Source organism: Paroedura picta, chromosome 2, assembly GCF_049243985.1.
Source record: "Paroedura picta isolate Pp20150507F chromosome 2, Ppicta_v3.0, whole genome shotgun sequence".
Lineage (NCBI taxonomy): Eukaryota > Metazoa > Chordata > Lepidosauria > Squamata > Gekkonidae > Paroedura > Paroedura picta.
The window spans coordinates 70,117,266-70,135,663 of NC_135370.1; the positions used below are offsets into that span (position 1 = coordinate 70,117,266).

Below are 18,398 nucleotides of genomic sequence, written 5' to 3' on the forward strand. Positions count from 1 at the left end.
CCAGTCATTACTGTTTCACGACCCAGCAAGCTGGGTACTCATTTTACCAACCTCGGAAGGATGGAAGGCTGAGTCAACCTTGAGCCGGATGCTGGGATCGAACTCCCAGCCTCATGGACAGAGCTTCAGACAGCATGTCGGCTGCCTTACCACCCTGTGCCACAAGAGGCTCACGATACTAAAATACTGCAATTCAATATACAGCATTTTTTGTGCACATATCAGAAACTGTATATTTGGCCTTCCTTCACATGAAATCACACAGCTACAACACATTTCTTAGGCCAGAAGAAACGTTTTGAAATAAACCATTACTTGTTAGTAGACACCATAAAAACATCAGACTCTTTATGAATCATATGACAAAGAACAGCAATGTCACCACTTTTGCCCATGGTTTTAAATAGTGAGGGCTCTGGTGCTTCTTTAAAAAAAATTGGCAAAGCATGCACTAGACCTCCAAAGTTCTTCTTCTCACTAACTGAGCAGATATGACTAGTAATATCATCCTGCATACCAATATCACGCCTGGGTTGGACAGGCCTGGTTCTCAAAACCTAGCCCGAGGCCACCATGCTCACCACTACTCAGCTGGAGCTTCAACTGGAGAGGCAATGAGGACTCCCCCCACCCCCCGCTATAAGAATAAGATGCTGGGGTTAAAATACCCTCCCGAAGTGACAGCATGCCCCTCCTACTCTCACTTCAGGGCTTTTCCTTATATCTGGCCTAGCCCATACTGCCATGACAAATTCAGATCTCTGGCAGGCATTGTCAGGGGTAACTGAGGGTTGACTGGCACTTCTCTGAATTATTTTATTTATTGATTTGATTTGATTTTTATACCACCCTCCCAGCTGACCAACTGTCAATGTTTTCCTGCCAGTGCTGCTACCCAGCTCACTGTCTGAGGCTTACATACAGCTTATCTCCCTGTAAGCCTCTTAGTTGAAATATTTTTTAGGGTTGGGAGGAGCTCTAGGGTGTCATACCAACGTCTGTTTCCTTCTATTCATTATGTTTTTATTGAACTACATGATAGGAAAGTCAAGTGCATACTCAATTATACAAAAACCAGATGAAAGAACACTTACAAATGTCTTTTATAAGAGCAAGAAACATACCAGATATCTGCTTTCCTCCCATACCCTTCTCCACTGATCACTTCTGGACTCATCCAGTAAGGAGTTCCTGTGGCAGATTTAATTCCCGTGCCCGACAGACAAATCGTTTGCAGCCGCTTGCTGGCACCAAAGTCACCTAATTTAACGTTCCCTGCGGAGTCTCGTAGAATATTTGCTCCTGAAGAATATTTTAAAAAATCAATTTGCAATATATTTGCCAGTAAAGAAGCCCCATCCCAGTAAATAAAAGGGCATGTTAATCTAATTCTGTGAACAGATTTTGAACTGGGTCGCACAATACGCTACAGACTACATGAGCAGCCATCCAGCCACCTTAGGAAGTGGATCAAGCCCAAAGGAGCAAGATGATGAATGGAGACTGGGGTTTAATGCAGTTCCTATTACGCACCTAGTGTGGGTACCCTACAGTTATTGTCCAAGAAACTTATTGTCAAAAGTTCTTTGATTACAATTAACAGGTACTTTATAAATATGGCATGATATAGAGTGGTCAAGACCGTGACCTGAGATCCAGGACATCCCCAGTTCAAATTTCATTCCAGACATGCATTCACTATTCAAGCCACTATTTCTTCAGTCTCAGGTCATCATCTGCAACTAAGGCATGATAGTGACCTACATTACAGGATGTAATGATGGAGCTATGGTATGAGAAGCACTTTTATTAATTAAAACAGGACTGTATGAACACTAAATACTGGGATGGAACCTATGACTGTCTTGTACTATTTAAATAATTAATTAATTTATCAATTTCTAGCCCACCTGACTCCAAAAATGAAGGTGGATTTCAAAAAAAGGCCTACCCCTAATATAAAACCCCTCCCCTAAAACCAACACCCCAATAAAACACCAACTTAGCAAAATTCCCTTCTCCCCTCTACAGACAACCACCAGGGGATCTACTTGATGATCTAGCATAGCCTGAGGGGGGCCCAGTGATCTTAAGAACCCAGCCTCAATCAAAAACCTGGTGGAAGAGATTACCTCCATATTTGGAAGAGCCCTCACTCAAAAGTAAACAGTTGGATTCACCAGCACGCCCTTTACTGAGAGACTGCTGACAGTGCAATTCTTTCCCACCCAACGTTATTCAATGCACTCCTTTGTGATGAAATCTCTAACACCGGGAAAGGAAATTGAACAGTACAAAGGGGAAGAAATACTTCTAATCAGCCATGTCAACTTAAATGTAGTTTTGGTAGCTTGCTTCCACAGCACTGGGATAGTTCTTACAGACTTTTTGATAGAAGTGTGCAAAAAGCAAACAACTCCCCTGTCCCCCCCAAAAACACCCAGTATTTTTTTGGGGGGGGGGGGTTGTGAAAAATATTGGTATTTCTGGATATTCCCAAATCCCAACACTGCTATAGTATTTGGATTCGGTAAATGTTCGGGAATACCGAATTTTTTCAGCTCCATTATACCCTATGGGGACCATTACAGTCAATAGTCTCCATAGGGCAGGGATATCTGAACTGTGATTCTCCAGATACAATTGGATACAATTACCATGAGACCCTGCCAGCATGGTGCTGAGAGGGGCATATGACAATTGTAGTCCACAATATCTGGAAAGCCACAGTTTGGCCATTCCTGCTATAGGGCATAATGGAGAATCAATTGGGGGTAGCAGGGCAGGGCTGTTTTCTGAGGTAAAGGCACCAAATCTGCAACATAGCTGTTGGTGCCTCTCCTAAGAAAAACAAAAAACAAAACAAAACAAAACCCAAAACATACCAAAAAAGCTCCCCAAGTTTGAAAAAGATTGGACCAGGGGTTCCAATTTGATGGGCTCCCAAAGAAAATACCTCCATCATCTATTGGTTGCAATGGAGAGGTAAAACCCAGTTAATGGGAATGCAGCACTCCTTTGTGATGAAATCTCTAACACTGGGAAAGGAGATTGGACAGTACAAAGTGGAAGAAATCAATGCCTTCAATTGATCTTTAATTGAGCCCTATGCGAAAAAGAAAAAAATGCCTTTTGCAAACCGTAACTAAATTCTGAAGACAATGAAATAGCTTGCTGTCCTTTTAAATGCCTTCTACAAGGGGCAAGTTCACATAGAAGGCATTTAAAGGGACTGTTAAGTTCCTTAAAATGCTCTTTAAATCTGACTATCCACCCAAAAGAATTCTCGGGGGTGGTCATTTCAGATAGCTGAAATGCTGCCCCAATCTGTATCCAGCTGAAAGAAGCACTGAAAAATACAGAGAAGGTATTTTTTGGCTCATATACACTGACTGCACGCCCCTACTTTTTAACAGAGCAATATGAGCAGGACACTATTTTTGTTTCCTAGTTAGGCTAGTTCTTGTTTCCCAACTTGAAACACTTAAAGCAGAAATAGTCTTTCTGATACAACCTCCTAAAACAAATGATATGATACTAGCCTACTGGAGGCATCACTTGCAATTCAACAATTTGTTACTTATTTGCAGTTTGGTTGGTAAACCACCCAACCAGACCTAAGCATTACCTTTAATATCTCTATGTACAATCATGTTACTGTGCAAATAGTGAACTCCTTCCAAAATCTGCCGTGTATACTTTCGAGTCACATTTTCTGTGAGTGCGCCATATGCCTTCAATTGATCTTTAATTGAGCCCTATGTGAAAAAGAAAAAAGAAAAATAGCACTGAACATTGCAGTAACCAGTATTAAGAACTGGAACGGATTCACTAGATTACCATTAAGAAAAATTATTGTCTTTAAACAATTTGACCACTGTACAGCTAACTCACATTAGCATCTATATTAAAGATTTGGAAAAAAGGCTTAAAAAATCCAAATGGCATTTTTAAAAGCTACTGATGTAGTTTTCTTAAATAGATGTAACAACATGATTTACTGTAAAAATAAGCAATCCATAGATGTACAAAGGCCAATTTCTGCCTCAACAGAGCCTTGTAAACTGTAGAAGCCTACATACTACTGCTGGTGCCAGCTACTCAGAACAAGGACCCAAATGGGGTAATGCTTTAAGATATCAGCAAATGTAGGCTTTGTTTCCAGGAAACAACATCTGGCATGCGTACTACAGGCCTGGGTAGCCTGTTTCCATTTTCCTCTCACTGAACCATATTTGGAAAAGTTTTCATCTGGAAGGTCAAAGTATAAACTAAAAACTAAAAAAATACGTTAATTTGTCTAAAATTTACTCCTGGCATCCAAGTAATTATTCAAGACACTTAAAGCTGGGAAATCACAATTATGCCATTTCTGTCATCAGTGTGCACCTTCTCCTCCCTTGTGTATTGCCATCTAATTAGTAGCTCCCTGGTTTTAACATACCAGCTTGTCAATGCATCTGAATTAGCAAACTGTGGTTTGTCCCTGTAATTAAAATAATTATTCTCTGGTTTGTAGGCAGCACACAGAGAAGGGAGAGAGAATGGATCTCCCACTCACCCACAATCTTGATCACAAGGTGGAATACCTTGCTTGGATATCACATCCAAATCAAGTCAATGAGCTGAAGATGCTAAGTATGACTCTCATGAAAGCAATACTCAGGAATGATGGATGCAACTTGCTGCTTAGGCACCACATCAGTCAGTAAACCATATATTTTCAGAAATTATGGGTCACTTGCTACCGGACTGGCCCTCGGCCAGTCATAGCCTGAAGCTGAGCCCCCTACTGGGAGGGAACCCTCAGCCAGGAGGGGATGATAAGAAGTCAGCTTTCCGCCCCCAGCTTCCTGCCACCCTCGGAACGTGCTGGGTGGAAATGAAGCTAGCCCTCCTGAGTAGCTCAGGCATGGAGGGAGAGGAGAAGCAGAAGCAGCAACAACAGCAGAGTCAACCACAGTGAGTAGCCCTGGCATGGAGGGAGAGGAGGAGAAGCAGAAGAAGTGGTGGTCCAAATGAGTAGCCGGACCCTGGAGGGAGGGAGAAGCAGGAGTTGCCCCAATGAGTTGCCCTGGGGATGGGTTGGGGTGAAGCACAGACTCCCCCAGTGAGTTGCCCTGGTCTAGAAGTGGGGTTCTAGAAAGTTTGTGGAAAGTTCTTAAAGAGATGGGAATACCAGAGCATCTTATTTGTCTCTTGAGAAACTTATATGCAGGTCAGGAAGCAACTGTGAGAACTGAACATGGAATCACTTGATTGGTTCAAAATTGAGAAAGGAGTTCGGCAAGGCTGTATACTGTTGCCTTGCCTATTTAACTTGTATGCAGAGCACATCATGAGAAAGGCGGGATTAGAGGAGTCACAAATTGTTATCAAGATTGCAGGGAGAAATATCAACAACCTCAGATATGCAGATGATACCACTCTAATGGCAGAAAGCAAAGAGGAACTGAAGAGCCTGTTGATGCGGGTGAAGGAGGAGAGTGCAAAAGTTGGCTTGAAACTCAACATCAAGAAAACAAAGACCATGGCATCTGGCCCTCTCAATTCCTGGCAAATAGATGGGGAAGAAATGGAGATAGTGACAGATTTTATTTTCCTGGGCTCCAAGATCACTGCAGATGGGGACTGCAGCAAAGAAATTAAAAGACGCTTGCTCCTGGGGAAGAAAGCTATGGCAAATCTAGACAGCATCCTAAAAAGCAGAGACATTACCCTGCCAACAAAAGTATGTCTAGTCCAGGCTATGGTATTCCCAGTTGCAATGTATGGCTGTGAAAGTTGGACCATAAGGAAGGCCGAGCATCAAAGAATTGAGGCTTTTGAACTCTGGTGCTGGAGAAGACGCTTGCGAGTCACTTGGACTGCAAGGCGAACAAACCGGTCAGTCCTAGAGGAGATCAGCCCTGACTGCTCCTTAGAAGGCAGATCCTGAAGATGAAACTCAAATACTTTGGCCACCTCATGAGAAGGAAGGACTCCCTGGAGAAGAGCCTAATGCTGGGAGCGATCGAGGGCAAAAGAAGAAGGGGACGACAGAGAATGAGGTGGCTGGATGGAGTCACTGAAGCAGTAGGGGCAAACTTAAATGGACTCCGGGGAATGGTAGAGGACAGGAAGGCCTGGAAGATCATTGTCCATGTGGTCGCAATGGGTCGGACACGACTTCGCACCTAACAACAACAACAACAACAAGAAGTGGGGTGGGGTGAAGCACAGACTGCCCCATTGAGTTGCCCTGGTGTAGATAGGGTGGGGGGAAGCCCTTCCCAAGCAGCCCTCGAGGCTGACATCCCTGGACCTCTGTGGAGCACAAGGCCTCAGTCCCCCCTCCCAAGCAGCCCTTTTCTCCAGGGGAACTGATCTCTGCAGTCTGATGAAGAGCTGTCCCTTCTGGGGGATCCCTGGACCTCCGTGGGGCACAAGGCCGCAGTCCCCCCTCCCAAATAGCCATTTTCCGCTGGGGAGCTGATCAGCTGGGGAGCTGATCTCTATAGTCTGCAGATGAACTCCCAATTCCAGGAAATCTCCAGGCCACACCTGGAGGTTGGTGACCCATGGGTTAGGAGTGTTCCTTGAAATTTGGAGGTGGGGTCTCAAGAGTCTGGTGGATGGGTCGGAGAAGGAGTAAAGGCTGCCCAGCGCAGCCTCTGTTCTCTCTCCCATATGTTTTTCTCCAGAACTGGTGCCTGAAGATCAATTGTTTTTCTGAAGATCACCAAGCCCCCACCTAGAGGTTGGCAACCCCAGCTGGCTGCACATGAAGGAGGAGTGGGGGATCAATCTGGGCTCTTGAGATTAGAGTCTTCTACTGTTTAATCACCTCCAACACACTGGATCTCAAGATCCAGCAGGGAACAGGGCAGGGGGAGGGTCAGCACCCAGGAAAGCCTCAGGGCAGGCATGTGTGCTAGTACCCGTTGTATTCCTTTGTACAATGGGCTTTGCCCCTATTGTGATAAATAAGTGTCAGTCACTGGTGCAACTGCAAGAAGTAATTTAAAGGAGTTTTATGCTGGCATGAAATGTGTTTGAAAGAGTTAGTATATTCAGGAAGGGAAGTTTAAAAAATGCATCCTGTATGCAAACTGATTTACTTGATATTGTAGAACTGCAGAAATTGACCTTTGACTTACCCCTGGCATATATTCCATGAATATAGAGAGAGTTCTTTCTGGGGGGTCCCTCAAGCAGCCATAATACTGAACAATCCTTTCATGCAGTAGATTTTTCAATAGCTGAATTTCACATTCAAGTGCATTTACCTCCTGAAAAGCAACAATACCGTAAAATATACTGGAATTTAGTAAACCAAGCTTTTTACAAGTTTCAGAAATTATCCAGCTCATAACATGCAAACATTGCAAACAGTAAAGTATCAGAAACAAAATGTTTTTAAAAATAAAACTAACATAAAGACAAACAAACAGGAAGCTCTATGCTCTTCCACTTCCAACTGGCTGGTGACCCTTGGCCCCAAAGAAGCATGTCGGACCTGAACCGCAGCCAGAGTTTTCTCTGTCCTGGCCCCCACCTGGTGGAATGAGCTCCCTGAAGAGATGATAATGATTCAATTTATTGCCTGCCACTCTTAGCACACCAGCTTGTGGTGGGTTACATAAACATTCAATACAATAAATATGATCCCCCAATACAATCATCATTAAACCCCCATAAAATTACAAAAATACAAAACCGTATGGAGGAGGTAATAACAGACCATCTTAACACTCCCACTGACAGCCAGGGTGGCTAGGGGAGGAGTGTGACAACCAACCATGCAATAGATGGACCGGTGTTGGAGCATATCTTCTGGGGGGAGCCCCATCTGATCTTCTACCAACACTGGCCTCATCCATAGACCTGGGGGAAGAGCTCCATTTTGCAAGCCCTGTGGAAAACTGAAAGCTCTCCCAGGGCCCGCAGCTCCTCCGGGAGCTCATTCCACCAGGCAGGGGCCAGAACCAAAAAAGTCCCTGGTTGAGGCCAGGTGTACTTGGGACTGGGAATGACCAGCAAGTTGGAACCCACAAAGTCCTGTGTGAGGCATAGGGAGACAAGCAATCCCTCAGCTACATGGGTCCCAGACCGTGAAGGGCCTTAAAGGTCAAAACCAAATCCTTGAACCTGATCTGGGCTGCAACTGGCAGCCAATACAGCTGCCTCAGCACAGGCTGTATTCAATTCTTCTTCCAGATTCACTGCACTGGTAAAAAGAGGATTCTAACATTGACATTAATCCATGTAGTTATTAATCCATATAGGTAATTTTTTCCTTAGCTACAACAAAGATACAAAGTGTGAATGGCATATGAGTAGTAGTAAAAAAAGTGTATTTCAAATCATAAAAACCGCAGCCTTTAGTGTACACACAGCAGAGCCAGTTTACAAGGACAACAAACTAGCCATTGGATTGGATTCTGAGATTCTATCCTGCTAACTAACAGTGGAAGGCTCTTCCATTAATGGAATGGGGGTCACTAGTTCCTATTAGGGGTGTGCATTCTGGTATATCTAAGCCAAAAGAATACCCCCCAGAATACTTCCTTACCAGTATTTTGGGAGTATTTTTAAAGCTGAATACAAATTAGAGAATTTTCCAGCTTTTTCCATGTACATTTGGCTATACTGAATAGAGAGGTTTAAAGGGCCACAGCGTTGCCTCTCCTCTAGGACTTTTTCCTGCCTTCTTCTCTGGTTTCCAGGCAACAGGACGGAGGAAGAAGAGGCATTTCTTCAGCCCAATGGCAAAAGCACCCTAGAGCAGTGGTCCCCAACCTGCGGGCCGCGGCCCGGCGCCGGGCCGCAAAGGCCATGGCGCCGGGCCGCGGCTCCCTCTCCCCGCCCCTCCCCCCCCCGCAGTAAAAAACTTCCCAGGCCGCAAGCTTGCAGCCCGGGAAGCTACTTACTGCGGGAGGGCGGGGAGAGGGAATCAGGGCCGCCCGCGCGGCCCGCAGGTGCGGCCCGATCCACGGGTGCGGCTCGCGGGCGCGGCCGGCCGCGGCTCGCGGGCGCGGCCCGATTCGCGGGTGCGGCCCGCGGGCGCGGCCGGGTGCGGCCCGCGGGCGCGGCCCGATTCGCGGGTGCGGCCGCGGGCGCGGCTCGCGGGCGCGGCTCGTGGGCGTGGCCCGCGCGGTCCCTGCGGGCGCGGCCCGATGCCCTGCCGGTCCCCAGCCTAATAAAGGTTGGGGACCACTGCCCTAGAGGGAGCTTAGTAGGTTATTTTTCGGGTCCATGAGTCCCGAATAAGGGAGTGGGGAGAGAATTTATCCCCCTTACACACTTAATTCCAAACAAGTTTTCTAGGATACTCTGGAAGTGATCAGGTAATTTACAGATTTGTTTGTAGATAACAGATTACCACAGTCATTTCCATTTGCCAGTTCTTCCCACTGTGCCAGTTTAACAAGACAAACAAGATCATAATGCACTGCTTTCATTTAATGTGTAGAGGTAAGAGTCTACAAAATTTATGGTCTATATTGTATGGGTTTATTTTCTACTGAACCATCAATCTTTGCTTTACCAACATTAATATTCACTGAAGATGAAATCAGCAGATAACATGCCATTTGCAGACTTTAATGGAATGGAAATGGATTAAAAAGTACAGATGTGTGAAAGCAAATGAATCACTCAGTTAAGAACTTGGATTTCTTGTTAAAAACAGAACTGACTGTTTTAGAGGCCATGTATTGTCTGAATCACCTTCTTGCCATTCTCTTACCTTGCTGGTCTCTGGGCTATCAGGATCAAATTGAACTTGCTTGACAGCTAATTCTCGTCCTGTGTCTGCATCATAGCACAAATAAACTCTGCCAAATGCACCCTGGCCCAGTAGCTTTCCAAGTCTCCAATTTGTTGGTGCTCTTGGGGCTGAAATTAGAAATGGGTTTGTTCAGTTGTTCAAAGAAAAAGGATAAGACTTTTAGTAACTTACTTTTAGTAACTTTTCATGTGAGCAGCACAGACCTATTAAATCACATTTTATAATCTAAGATTTTAGTAATTATGAATTTCCAAAAGTTTATCAAGGGCGCAGTTAAACTAGCTCTATATTTGTAGTGCTTACTAATAAATCTCCAATGTAGTACTACTTATTAATGAAACTAAGATCGCTGAAGGGATTCCATTTATCTGTCCTGCAGACCAAACAATAGGCTAAACTACAAGCTACAAATTAAACACCCAGTAAATCTCAAGTACGATGCTACCACTAATGCATAGACTAACAATGTCTCCTGGAACCAACCCATGCAACTAAAGGCAGAAAATTACATACCTCACTACACATTGGACTGAGTAGTCACATAACAAACCTGGAACTATGTTAGGTGGGAATATAATTCACTCAGAGAAAATAATTCAGGATACAGCTGGGGGTGGAGAATCCACTAAGTGTGTACACTTCACACAAAGGCAGGGAGCAAGGTTGGATCCAAACCAATGAGTATAACATTTTTTTCCTTACAGCGACTGGGAGGACTGATATCCATTACAGTCAGGGTAGGATTGTCTATGTCACTTCCTCTTCTTCGCATCCGGCCATCTTCATATTCTGGAGTGAAAACACTGCTCCCGCTGCTTGTGCTCAATGAGTGATCAGTTGGGCTGAAACTAACTGGGGATCTTAGGTTGTTTCCCTGGGTCCTTCTAGCCCTTGGGAAAGTTTTGCGACCTGCAGAAAGGAATACAACAACCACACAATGAACTACTACAGAACAGCAGTTTCACTGTATTTTCCCAAGGGAAGCAGCAAAAATAGGCTCCAAAATGGATCTGATGTTATCCCACAGGCCGCAATAGCAAACACAACTGAGCAGTATGTGCAGTATTAATAACCCTACAGACATATGATCTCTTCTGACAAAAAAGGTACCATATCCACCACCATTTCTTAAGAAAATATACTTGCATGTAAGAGCCAGCTTGGTTAGGAGCACCGACTGGCAAGTCGGGTTTATTTATTATTTTATTAATTATATTTATATTTATAGTTTGATTTCCCTCTCCCCCACATGCAGCCAGCTGGGTGACCTTGGGCTCACCACAGCACTGATAAAGCTGTTCTGACCAAGCAGTGATATCAGGGCTCTCTCAGCCTCACCTACCTCACAGGGTGTCTGTTGTGGGGAGAGGAAAGAGAATGCAATTGTAAGCCACTTGGAAACTCCTTCTGGTAGAGAAAGCGACATGTAAGAGACAACTCTTCTTTTTCTAAAGGAGATCCAGGGCTGCTGGTAGACAAGACACCAAAATTCCAGGGCATTCTAATCAGCTTAGGAGCCCATATAACATTTGAGTGGGCTGTGGTTGATGTGATGGACAGGCAGAGGTCTTGCCCCTTTCTGTCAGTCATCAAACCCCTACATGCCTGTTTGGTACACAGGCAGAGCAGATAATAAGGAAGCAGGGCCCATGGATGGCTAAGGAAGTCCAATGGGAAGGAGAGTCTCAGAAAGAAAGCTGCTATGCTGTCAGTTCAAATCAGATAGGGTTCGTCTCTCAGGAGACCATATATGCCTCAAAGTCTGTTTTGAGTGCAAGCAAGTTAAGCCAGTCAATATTCGGAAACAGAGTTTGGGTTTACAGAGGAGTAGGCTAAAAACTGCCTCTCAAGAGACTTGAGAAGTGTCAGAGCCTGCCTTTTGTGACAAAACAGGCTAGCACAGTGAATGCTTGAGAAAGAGACTGTAGCTGTGTCAAAGTCCAAATTCTGAGAGAAGCCAGAGAAATGTCTGTGGTTTTTGAGAAGTGCTCACATTTACACTGTGAGAATCCTGAGACTGTTGGAAGGCCACATTCACCTCAAGAATACAAGCTTGCCTGTAACCTGTTATGTGTATCCAAATGTTAGCATATGAAATGAGTCCAGCAAAAGCTGGGGGAGGGGGGGTTGCAGATCTGTAGATCTCAACCAATGGAACCCTGTACCGGGACAGAGCAGAGGAATCTAGAGCTCTCAGAGAATGGACCCAAATCTCCAATGGGCACAGAACCCGGGAAGAGCCATAGGCTGATTTGATTGTGGAAAGGACCAAAAGGGCAATCACGTAGGAAGAAGGAGCATTCCCCTTCTTGCAACCCCAGTAATAAACAAACAAAGAACTTGATTGTCTAAATTGTTTCATCCTGTCTAAATAAGATAACCGTGCTCTTTTAACATCTAACAAGTAGAGGTGCCTTTCTGGTTATGACGAGGCATCAGGGAAGAACACAGGCAGGATAACCTCCTGAGACAGGTGAAAACTGGAGACCATCCTGGGTAAAATACTTGCACTGGGGCAAAGCACTACCTTGCCAGGGAAAAATTGAAGGTAGGGACTATCAGCCCTGAGGGCTGGCAGCTCATTCATATGCCTGGCAGACATGATGAAGACTAGGAAGGTGACTTTCGTAGTCAGGAGTCCCAATGGAACAGAGCCTAGTCACTTGAAAGGACAGCCAGCACCAAGGATAGAGACTACTGGGGCAATATCCTAGGTCTAGGAGGCAGGACATTATTTAGGTGGTTAAGAAAAAGTTGGGAAAGCTTTTGAGCAAAAATGGAAGTCCCTTGATAAGCAAACAAGGTTGCTACACGCGAATAGACTCTATTGACAAGTCAGCAACTGCTAATAAGAGGAGTTAATCCAAGACCTCCAGAGGGGGACATGAGAAAGGGCATACCCCCTTCTCATTTGCCCATCTCTCAAATCTGGTCCATTTCAGACTGTAAGCATATCTGGTTGATGGCTTCTGAGACTGGAGTACCATCTCCCCTTACTCTAGAGGATAGGGAAGGTCTCCAAATCTATCCGCCATGCTCTATGGTGCAGACAAGAGATTTCCAAAACTGGAGGTTTCCAAGCCTAAGGGTAGGGGTGCTCCACCCTCAGGAAACGTGGCGCATTCTGCAGGAAACCAGGTTCATGTGCTGTTCAGAGGAGCTGCATCGCCCCCTCTAGGAGCTTAGCTTTGAAAGGTTCTTGGCAGCCAGCCTGAGCTTGCACAGTCCTAATGTGTGTTTGCACACAAGATGTCAATGAACAACAGTTACAGATAAGTGCAACTATGTTATTATTTACCAGAAGTAACTCTTCTGAATCACTCAATCCATGTGTCCAACTTTAATGACTGAAACAGAATGTGGAATATTATTGAAATATGTAGTACTAAATTGTCTTCCGAAGTATAATAAATGGTGCATCGAGCAGGAAGCCAGGTATATGCACAGTTCAGAGGCCAGAGTGCCCCCTTTAGGAGCTTTGTGTTGAAAGATTTTCCATAGCTGGCTTTGTGCTTGCGCAGCCTCATTGTGGGACTGTATCACAAGACGGAAAATGAACCAACAACACAATCCTAACCTCAGTTTATGTCAATGGATTGAGACATTTTAAGATTGCACTGTAAATTGCTAAATTTTCTTCAGATATCATAGTAGCAAAATTATCAAATAGTCAACTAGTACATGAGTATCTCATTTCTAAAGTAGGGAGTTTGCAGCCCATTATTATGCAAGTCATTTAAAACTATATTCTATCGATTTTAAAGGTGTTTTCTTCCAAGTAGGGACATATCATTTTAATTTAAATAACTATTTTAATTTGTGGGGCAAACTATAAGCCATTGTGAGTTAACTATAGTTGACTACAAACTTGTATTCCCACTGTGCCATGGAAGTCTGCTGGGTGACCACAGCCCAGTCTCACACCCTAAACCAGGGGTAGTCAACCTGTAGTCCTCCAGATGTCCATGGACTACAATTCCCATGAGCCTCTGCCAGCATTTGCTGGCAGGGGCTCATGGGAATTGTAGTCCATGGACATCTGGAGGACCACAGGTTGACTACCTCTCCCCTAAACTACCTACAGGATTGGATAGTGATTAAGAGCAGCAGTCTGGAGAGCTGGGTTTGATTCTCCACTCTTTGAAATGCAGCCAGCTGGGCGACCTTGGGCACAGTTCTCTTAGGGATGTTCTCAAAGAACAGTTTTGTTAGAGCTTTCTCAACCCCACCTCCATCACAGGGTCACATTAGGACTTCTTCGGGTAGTGAAAAGCAGGATATAAAAAAACCAGCTCTCCTCTTCTTCAAAATAGAGTAGAAGAAAATGAAGTAAGCTACTCTGAGTCCTGTTCCCTCTGAGGATATAGATGGGATATAAATAAACTAACTTAAACCCTTTTTTGAAAGACTGAGAATTCTAACTTCAAAATAAATCAAAGAAATTCACTTCTGGATTAGAAAAGATCAGGGGGGAAGCATATTATATGCTTGTTGAATCTCTAATAGTTTTCATCAGTACACATTTGCCAGTAGTGTTACGAAGCCTGCAACTCACCATCATTGTAGTCTTGGTGATGATATGAAATATGATACCTTCGAGGGTAAGTTCCACCTTTTCCAAACTTCTCAAATATTGGGAGATCATAGTCTGAAAGAGACCAATAATGTTATCATGGGATTTTTTCATCCACATAAATTTTAAATTTATATTACAATACTAGAAAAAGTATAGCCTCATCAGAAAAAGAAGCAATACAGAATACATTTAAAGTCATGACTCAGCTATTTATACCACTACTCTTTTCCTATTTGATGAAGTCGATAAAAGATTTTTTGGGGGAAATTGCCAGCACTTGGAGAAGTGTCTGCTGTCTGTACCTCTTTATCTGTAATTCCTGCCAATTATCCAGAAGGAAGGGAAACAAAAAACCACCACTTTGCAATCAATCCCCCCCCCCCCCCGTGATTCAAACCCAATCTATGGCTTTTTACCCCTTGTCACAGTAGCATCCAGCCAGCCGAGTAGTACACATCACGATATATGATAATAATTTGTTCAAAGTCTAATAGTATAGACAATCTTTTTCCAGACATTTTCTTGTCTACTGGCTAACATTCTAAAAGAAGACAGGCTCAATGTCTGCAGGCTGTACAAGTACAACCCACTGTATTATTGCCACAGTCAGAACAGACATGAGGTGGTAAGTACTTTATAACTTTATTTTACTCAGTCTCAAATCAAAGTTAACTGGGACACACTGTAATTAAGAGAGGTCTAACAAAAACAGTACATCTATTTGGGACTTACATTTAATCTTAGAGATAAGGATATACATTTTTAAGGTCACAACTAATTATTTTTAATGATTTGGGACTGTATTCTTGCATTCTGTACTTTTGTCACTACAACTTGAGACCAAGAAACACAGTATCTTAAATTACTTGCACACGTCCAGAGACACATTCAAGTTATCAAAGAAGTGTTAACTACAGATTTCAGAAATTGTGTCCATGCCCATTTATTTTACTACCTGAAAATTCTTGGTGGTTATCTGGATAGCTCTGTGCTCTTGGCATTCGGGATTTGGGATAGTTGTCTCTAGAAAGGGAAACAAGGTTGGCCTATTACAGCCTTTGTAATGAGCCATCTCATACATTTTGAGGCTGACAGCTTTAAAGAATGTAAGAAAAAGTTATGCAAAATACAAGTGGCTCTTACCCATCTAAAGGGCTGTCAAGAGATGGGCAGCTTCCAGAGCCAGAGTTTTCAGGACTACTCAACGATAATGGGTCCAACATCTGGAAGAAAGTATAACAAAAGTATGAATTATCAACAATGGAGTGCTTAGGCCACACTGTGCAATGCTTCTACTGCTCAACTGTTAAGAGAAGACACAATACAAAAACTATATGAATAAGCAGTCTTAAAGGGACACAGCTACTACAAAAATTCCAGAACGTAATAACAGCATCCACAGATACAAAAAGAGAAATAAGATAGTCATATCTTCATTCTTCTTTTTGGTTACAACCCTAGCAAGAATCTATTATCTTTATTACTATGTACTATACTGAGATGACCTTAAGTGCCTTAATCCAATCTCAGCTATTATCACCCAGTTTCTTATGCATGCCATTCCTGGCAATTGAACCCCCACCCTCTCTCTCTACCTCAGGGATACCAAACCATGGTTCCAGGGAACCTTGGAGTTACTCAAGAGCTCTCCAGGAGTTCCACAACCTTTCCCAGAAATCTGGATGGCTGCTAACATCACTAGGCATAACTGGATCCCAGTGCCCCTGTTGCTCTTCAGGCATAGTCTCTTTCTCCAAACTGTAAACTGTAAATGATGGATCAATTCCTGCATCTTACTTCCACTCCCACTTCTCTGAAGGGACATGTCACCACTTCCAGGGTTCCTCAGAAAAATATTTCAAGGGCTCCTCCATGGTCAAAAGGTTGAAAAAGGCTCCTGCTTCTTCAGACCAACAGGGCTTCCCACTTGAATCTCACTGTAAATATATGTTTTACTTTCTTTTACCCTATATGCTGGGTAGTTATTTGGGACACTAAAAAGTCAGTGAAATAGGAAAGAACTTTAGAGGGGAATTCCTCCTATGTATTATGTACAAAATGTAAGACAGCAGAGGAGGTTTTCCCAGTTCCTTAGAGCTAAGCTATTTGGATAAAAGGTGAAACAAAATCATCTGGATAGGAATTTCTGCCTTCATTAAGCAAGAAGAACTATCCCACTTAGAAAATAGTGTTGGTCACATGCTATAATGGTTAGAAAACTAAACAGGAGGAGCCAGCATACAGTTGCCCCTCTCATCATACTCAAGAAAGGGGAAGGAAGGGAAATACTTACCTGATCCATGCTTTCTGGAATGAACTCTCCCTCACTGTTGATACTAGTGAATGACCCATTCCGGGCGACCTGGTGCAGCTCATCTGGAATGTATCCTGGAGGAGGTGAGCTTCTATCACGAGCATAATATCCTTTTAAATTTTAATAAGCACATTTGAGTAGATAATCATAAAAATACTTCATTGTCCCCAGAAGCAGTAACTTAATCTCAAAAACAAAAAAACTTCCAACTTTGTTATACTTCCACATTACCTGCAAGGTACTTACAATAAAGGCTTAGGGCAGTCTACAACAATTACAGGCTTCTGATAAAAGCAGTAAAATTATTAAAAGGACAAAACAATTTTCTAATGCTCCGTTTCTGTTTCATTTCATGGCCTTGTTCTATCTTTATCTCTCCAGCCATTATTTGTGGTGAGAAATGGGAGGGATGGGCGTTTGATGCCATTTTCTTGGCCCTGGCCTCAACTTGGTGGAATAATGCAATCTTATAGACTCTGCAGAACTTTGCTAGCTCTGTCAAGGCCTGTGTTTCTGCCAGCAGCATATTCCATCAGGCTGGGGCAATAGACAAAAAGGTCAAGGCCAGGGGCACTTTCTTAGGGCCAGAGACCACCAATATATTATTTGATTATCTTAATGTTCTTCTGGGGGTATTTAAGGAGGGGCAGTCCTTTTCATAAGCAGGAACCATACAGTGTAGGACCTTGAAGGTTAAGACCAGATCCTTGAACTTTATTCAGAATTCAACAGGTAGCCAGCACATCAGTTACAGAACTAGTGGAACATGGGTCCCCCATGGTAAAGACCCATGCAGCTGCAGTTTGCACCAGCTGCAATTTCTAGGTCAAGGCCAGGAGTAGCCCAGCATGGAGCAAGTTACAATAATTAAGCCTACAGGTGATTGTCATATGGATCACTGTGACTAGGTTCACCAGGATCAGATAGGGCAAAGAAAGAAAAAATGCCTGGCAGGCTACCTTGATCTGAGCCTCCATTGAAAGGGAGACATCAAAAGTCATCCCCCAAATTCCTGACAGAGTGCAAAGTTGTTAATTACACCTATCCAGGTGAGGCAGGTGTGCTAACACTTCTGGTCCTTTCCTTCCCAGCCATAGGACCTCTGTTGAGTTTAGTTACAGGTGGCTCTGTTGAAGCCATTCCACTACTGCCTCCAAACACCTGGCTGAGATATCTGAGGGGGCATTCGGCTGGCCACCCATCAGCAGACAGAGCTGAGTGACATCCCAGCCTGAACTCTCGGACTAGCTATGCTACATAAAGAAAAGAGAGCAAACAAATTTTAAGTGTAACATCTTGCCAATTCTAGGATTCTGGCAAGCCCTGCTATGAAAGAATAAAAATGAAACCAAGTAATAAACTGGCTAGTATGCAGAATTAAATCTCTAATAGCAGGGAAAACTAAGAATCTGAGAAATGCTCTAAATAAATCTTCCTACAAAAAGAGATCTGCACATAAAACTCTTCCCAGTCACGTAGTTTAAGGTGAGTCACTTTCTCACACACTTATGTGGAGAGTATATGCCATAACTTTTTAAGACGATATTCTCCACTATTCCCCATATTTTACTGACATTTAAATTCTGGGAATTAAAATTTATTGCACACAACTGTCATTAATATTCCAAACCGGCTTAGTTTACAATTTTAGACAAATTATATTTGCATGGACTGTTTGAGCCTAAAACTGACATATGGAATGCCACTCTTAAAGGAATGAACACATCTAATTATTT

The 18,398-nt window shown here is 43.4% G+C and overlaps 1 protein-coding gene across 4 annotated transcripts in view; it reads right to left on the reverse strand.

Moving 5' to 3' along the window:
- Nucleotides 1-18,398, reverse strand: part of MAP3K2 (mitogen-activated protein kinase kinase kinase 2) — a 54,582-nt gene that overhangs the window by 13,496 nt on the left and 22,688 nt on the right. For all 4 annotated transcript variants that reach the window (XM_077320601.1, XM_077320599.1, XM_077320600.1 and 1 more), the window contains 9 exons: nucleotides 16,642-16,772; nucleotides 15,492-15,571; nucleotides 15,304-15,371; nucleotides 14,328-14,420; nucleotides 10,475-10,681; nucleotides 9,731-9,879; nucleotides 7,140-7,271; nucleotides 3,629-3,758; nucleotides 1,125-1,302 (listed from right to left, as the gene is read on the reverse strand). In XM_077320601.1, the coding sequence (XP_077176716.1) occupies nucleotides 1,125-1,302; nucleotides 3,629-3,758; nucleotides 7,140-7,271; nucleotides 9,731-9,879; nucleotides 10,475-10,681; nucleotides 14,328-14,420; nucleotides 15,304-15,371; nucleotides 15,492-15,571; nucleotides 16,642-16,772 (1,168 nt within the window). The remainder of the gene's footprint in view (nucleotides 1-1,124; nucleotides 1,303-3,628; nucleotides 3,759-7,139; nucleotides 7,272-9,730; nucleotides 9,880-10,474; nucleotides 10,682-14,327; nucleotides 14,421-15,303; nucleotides 15,372-15,491; nucleotides 15,572-16,641; nucleotides 16,773-18,398) is intronic.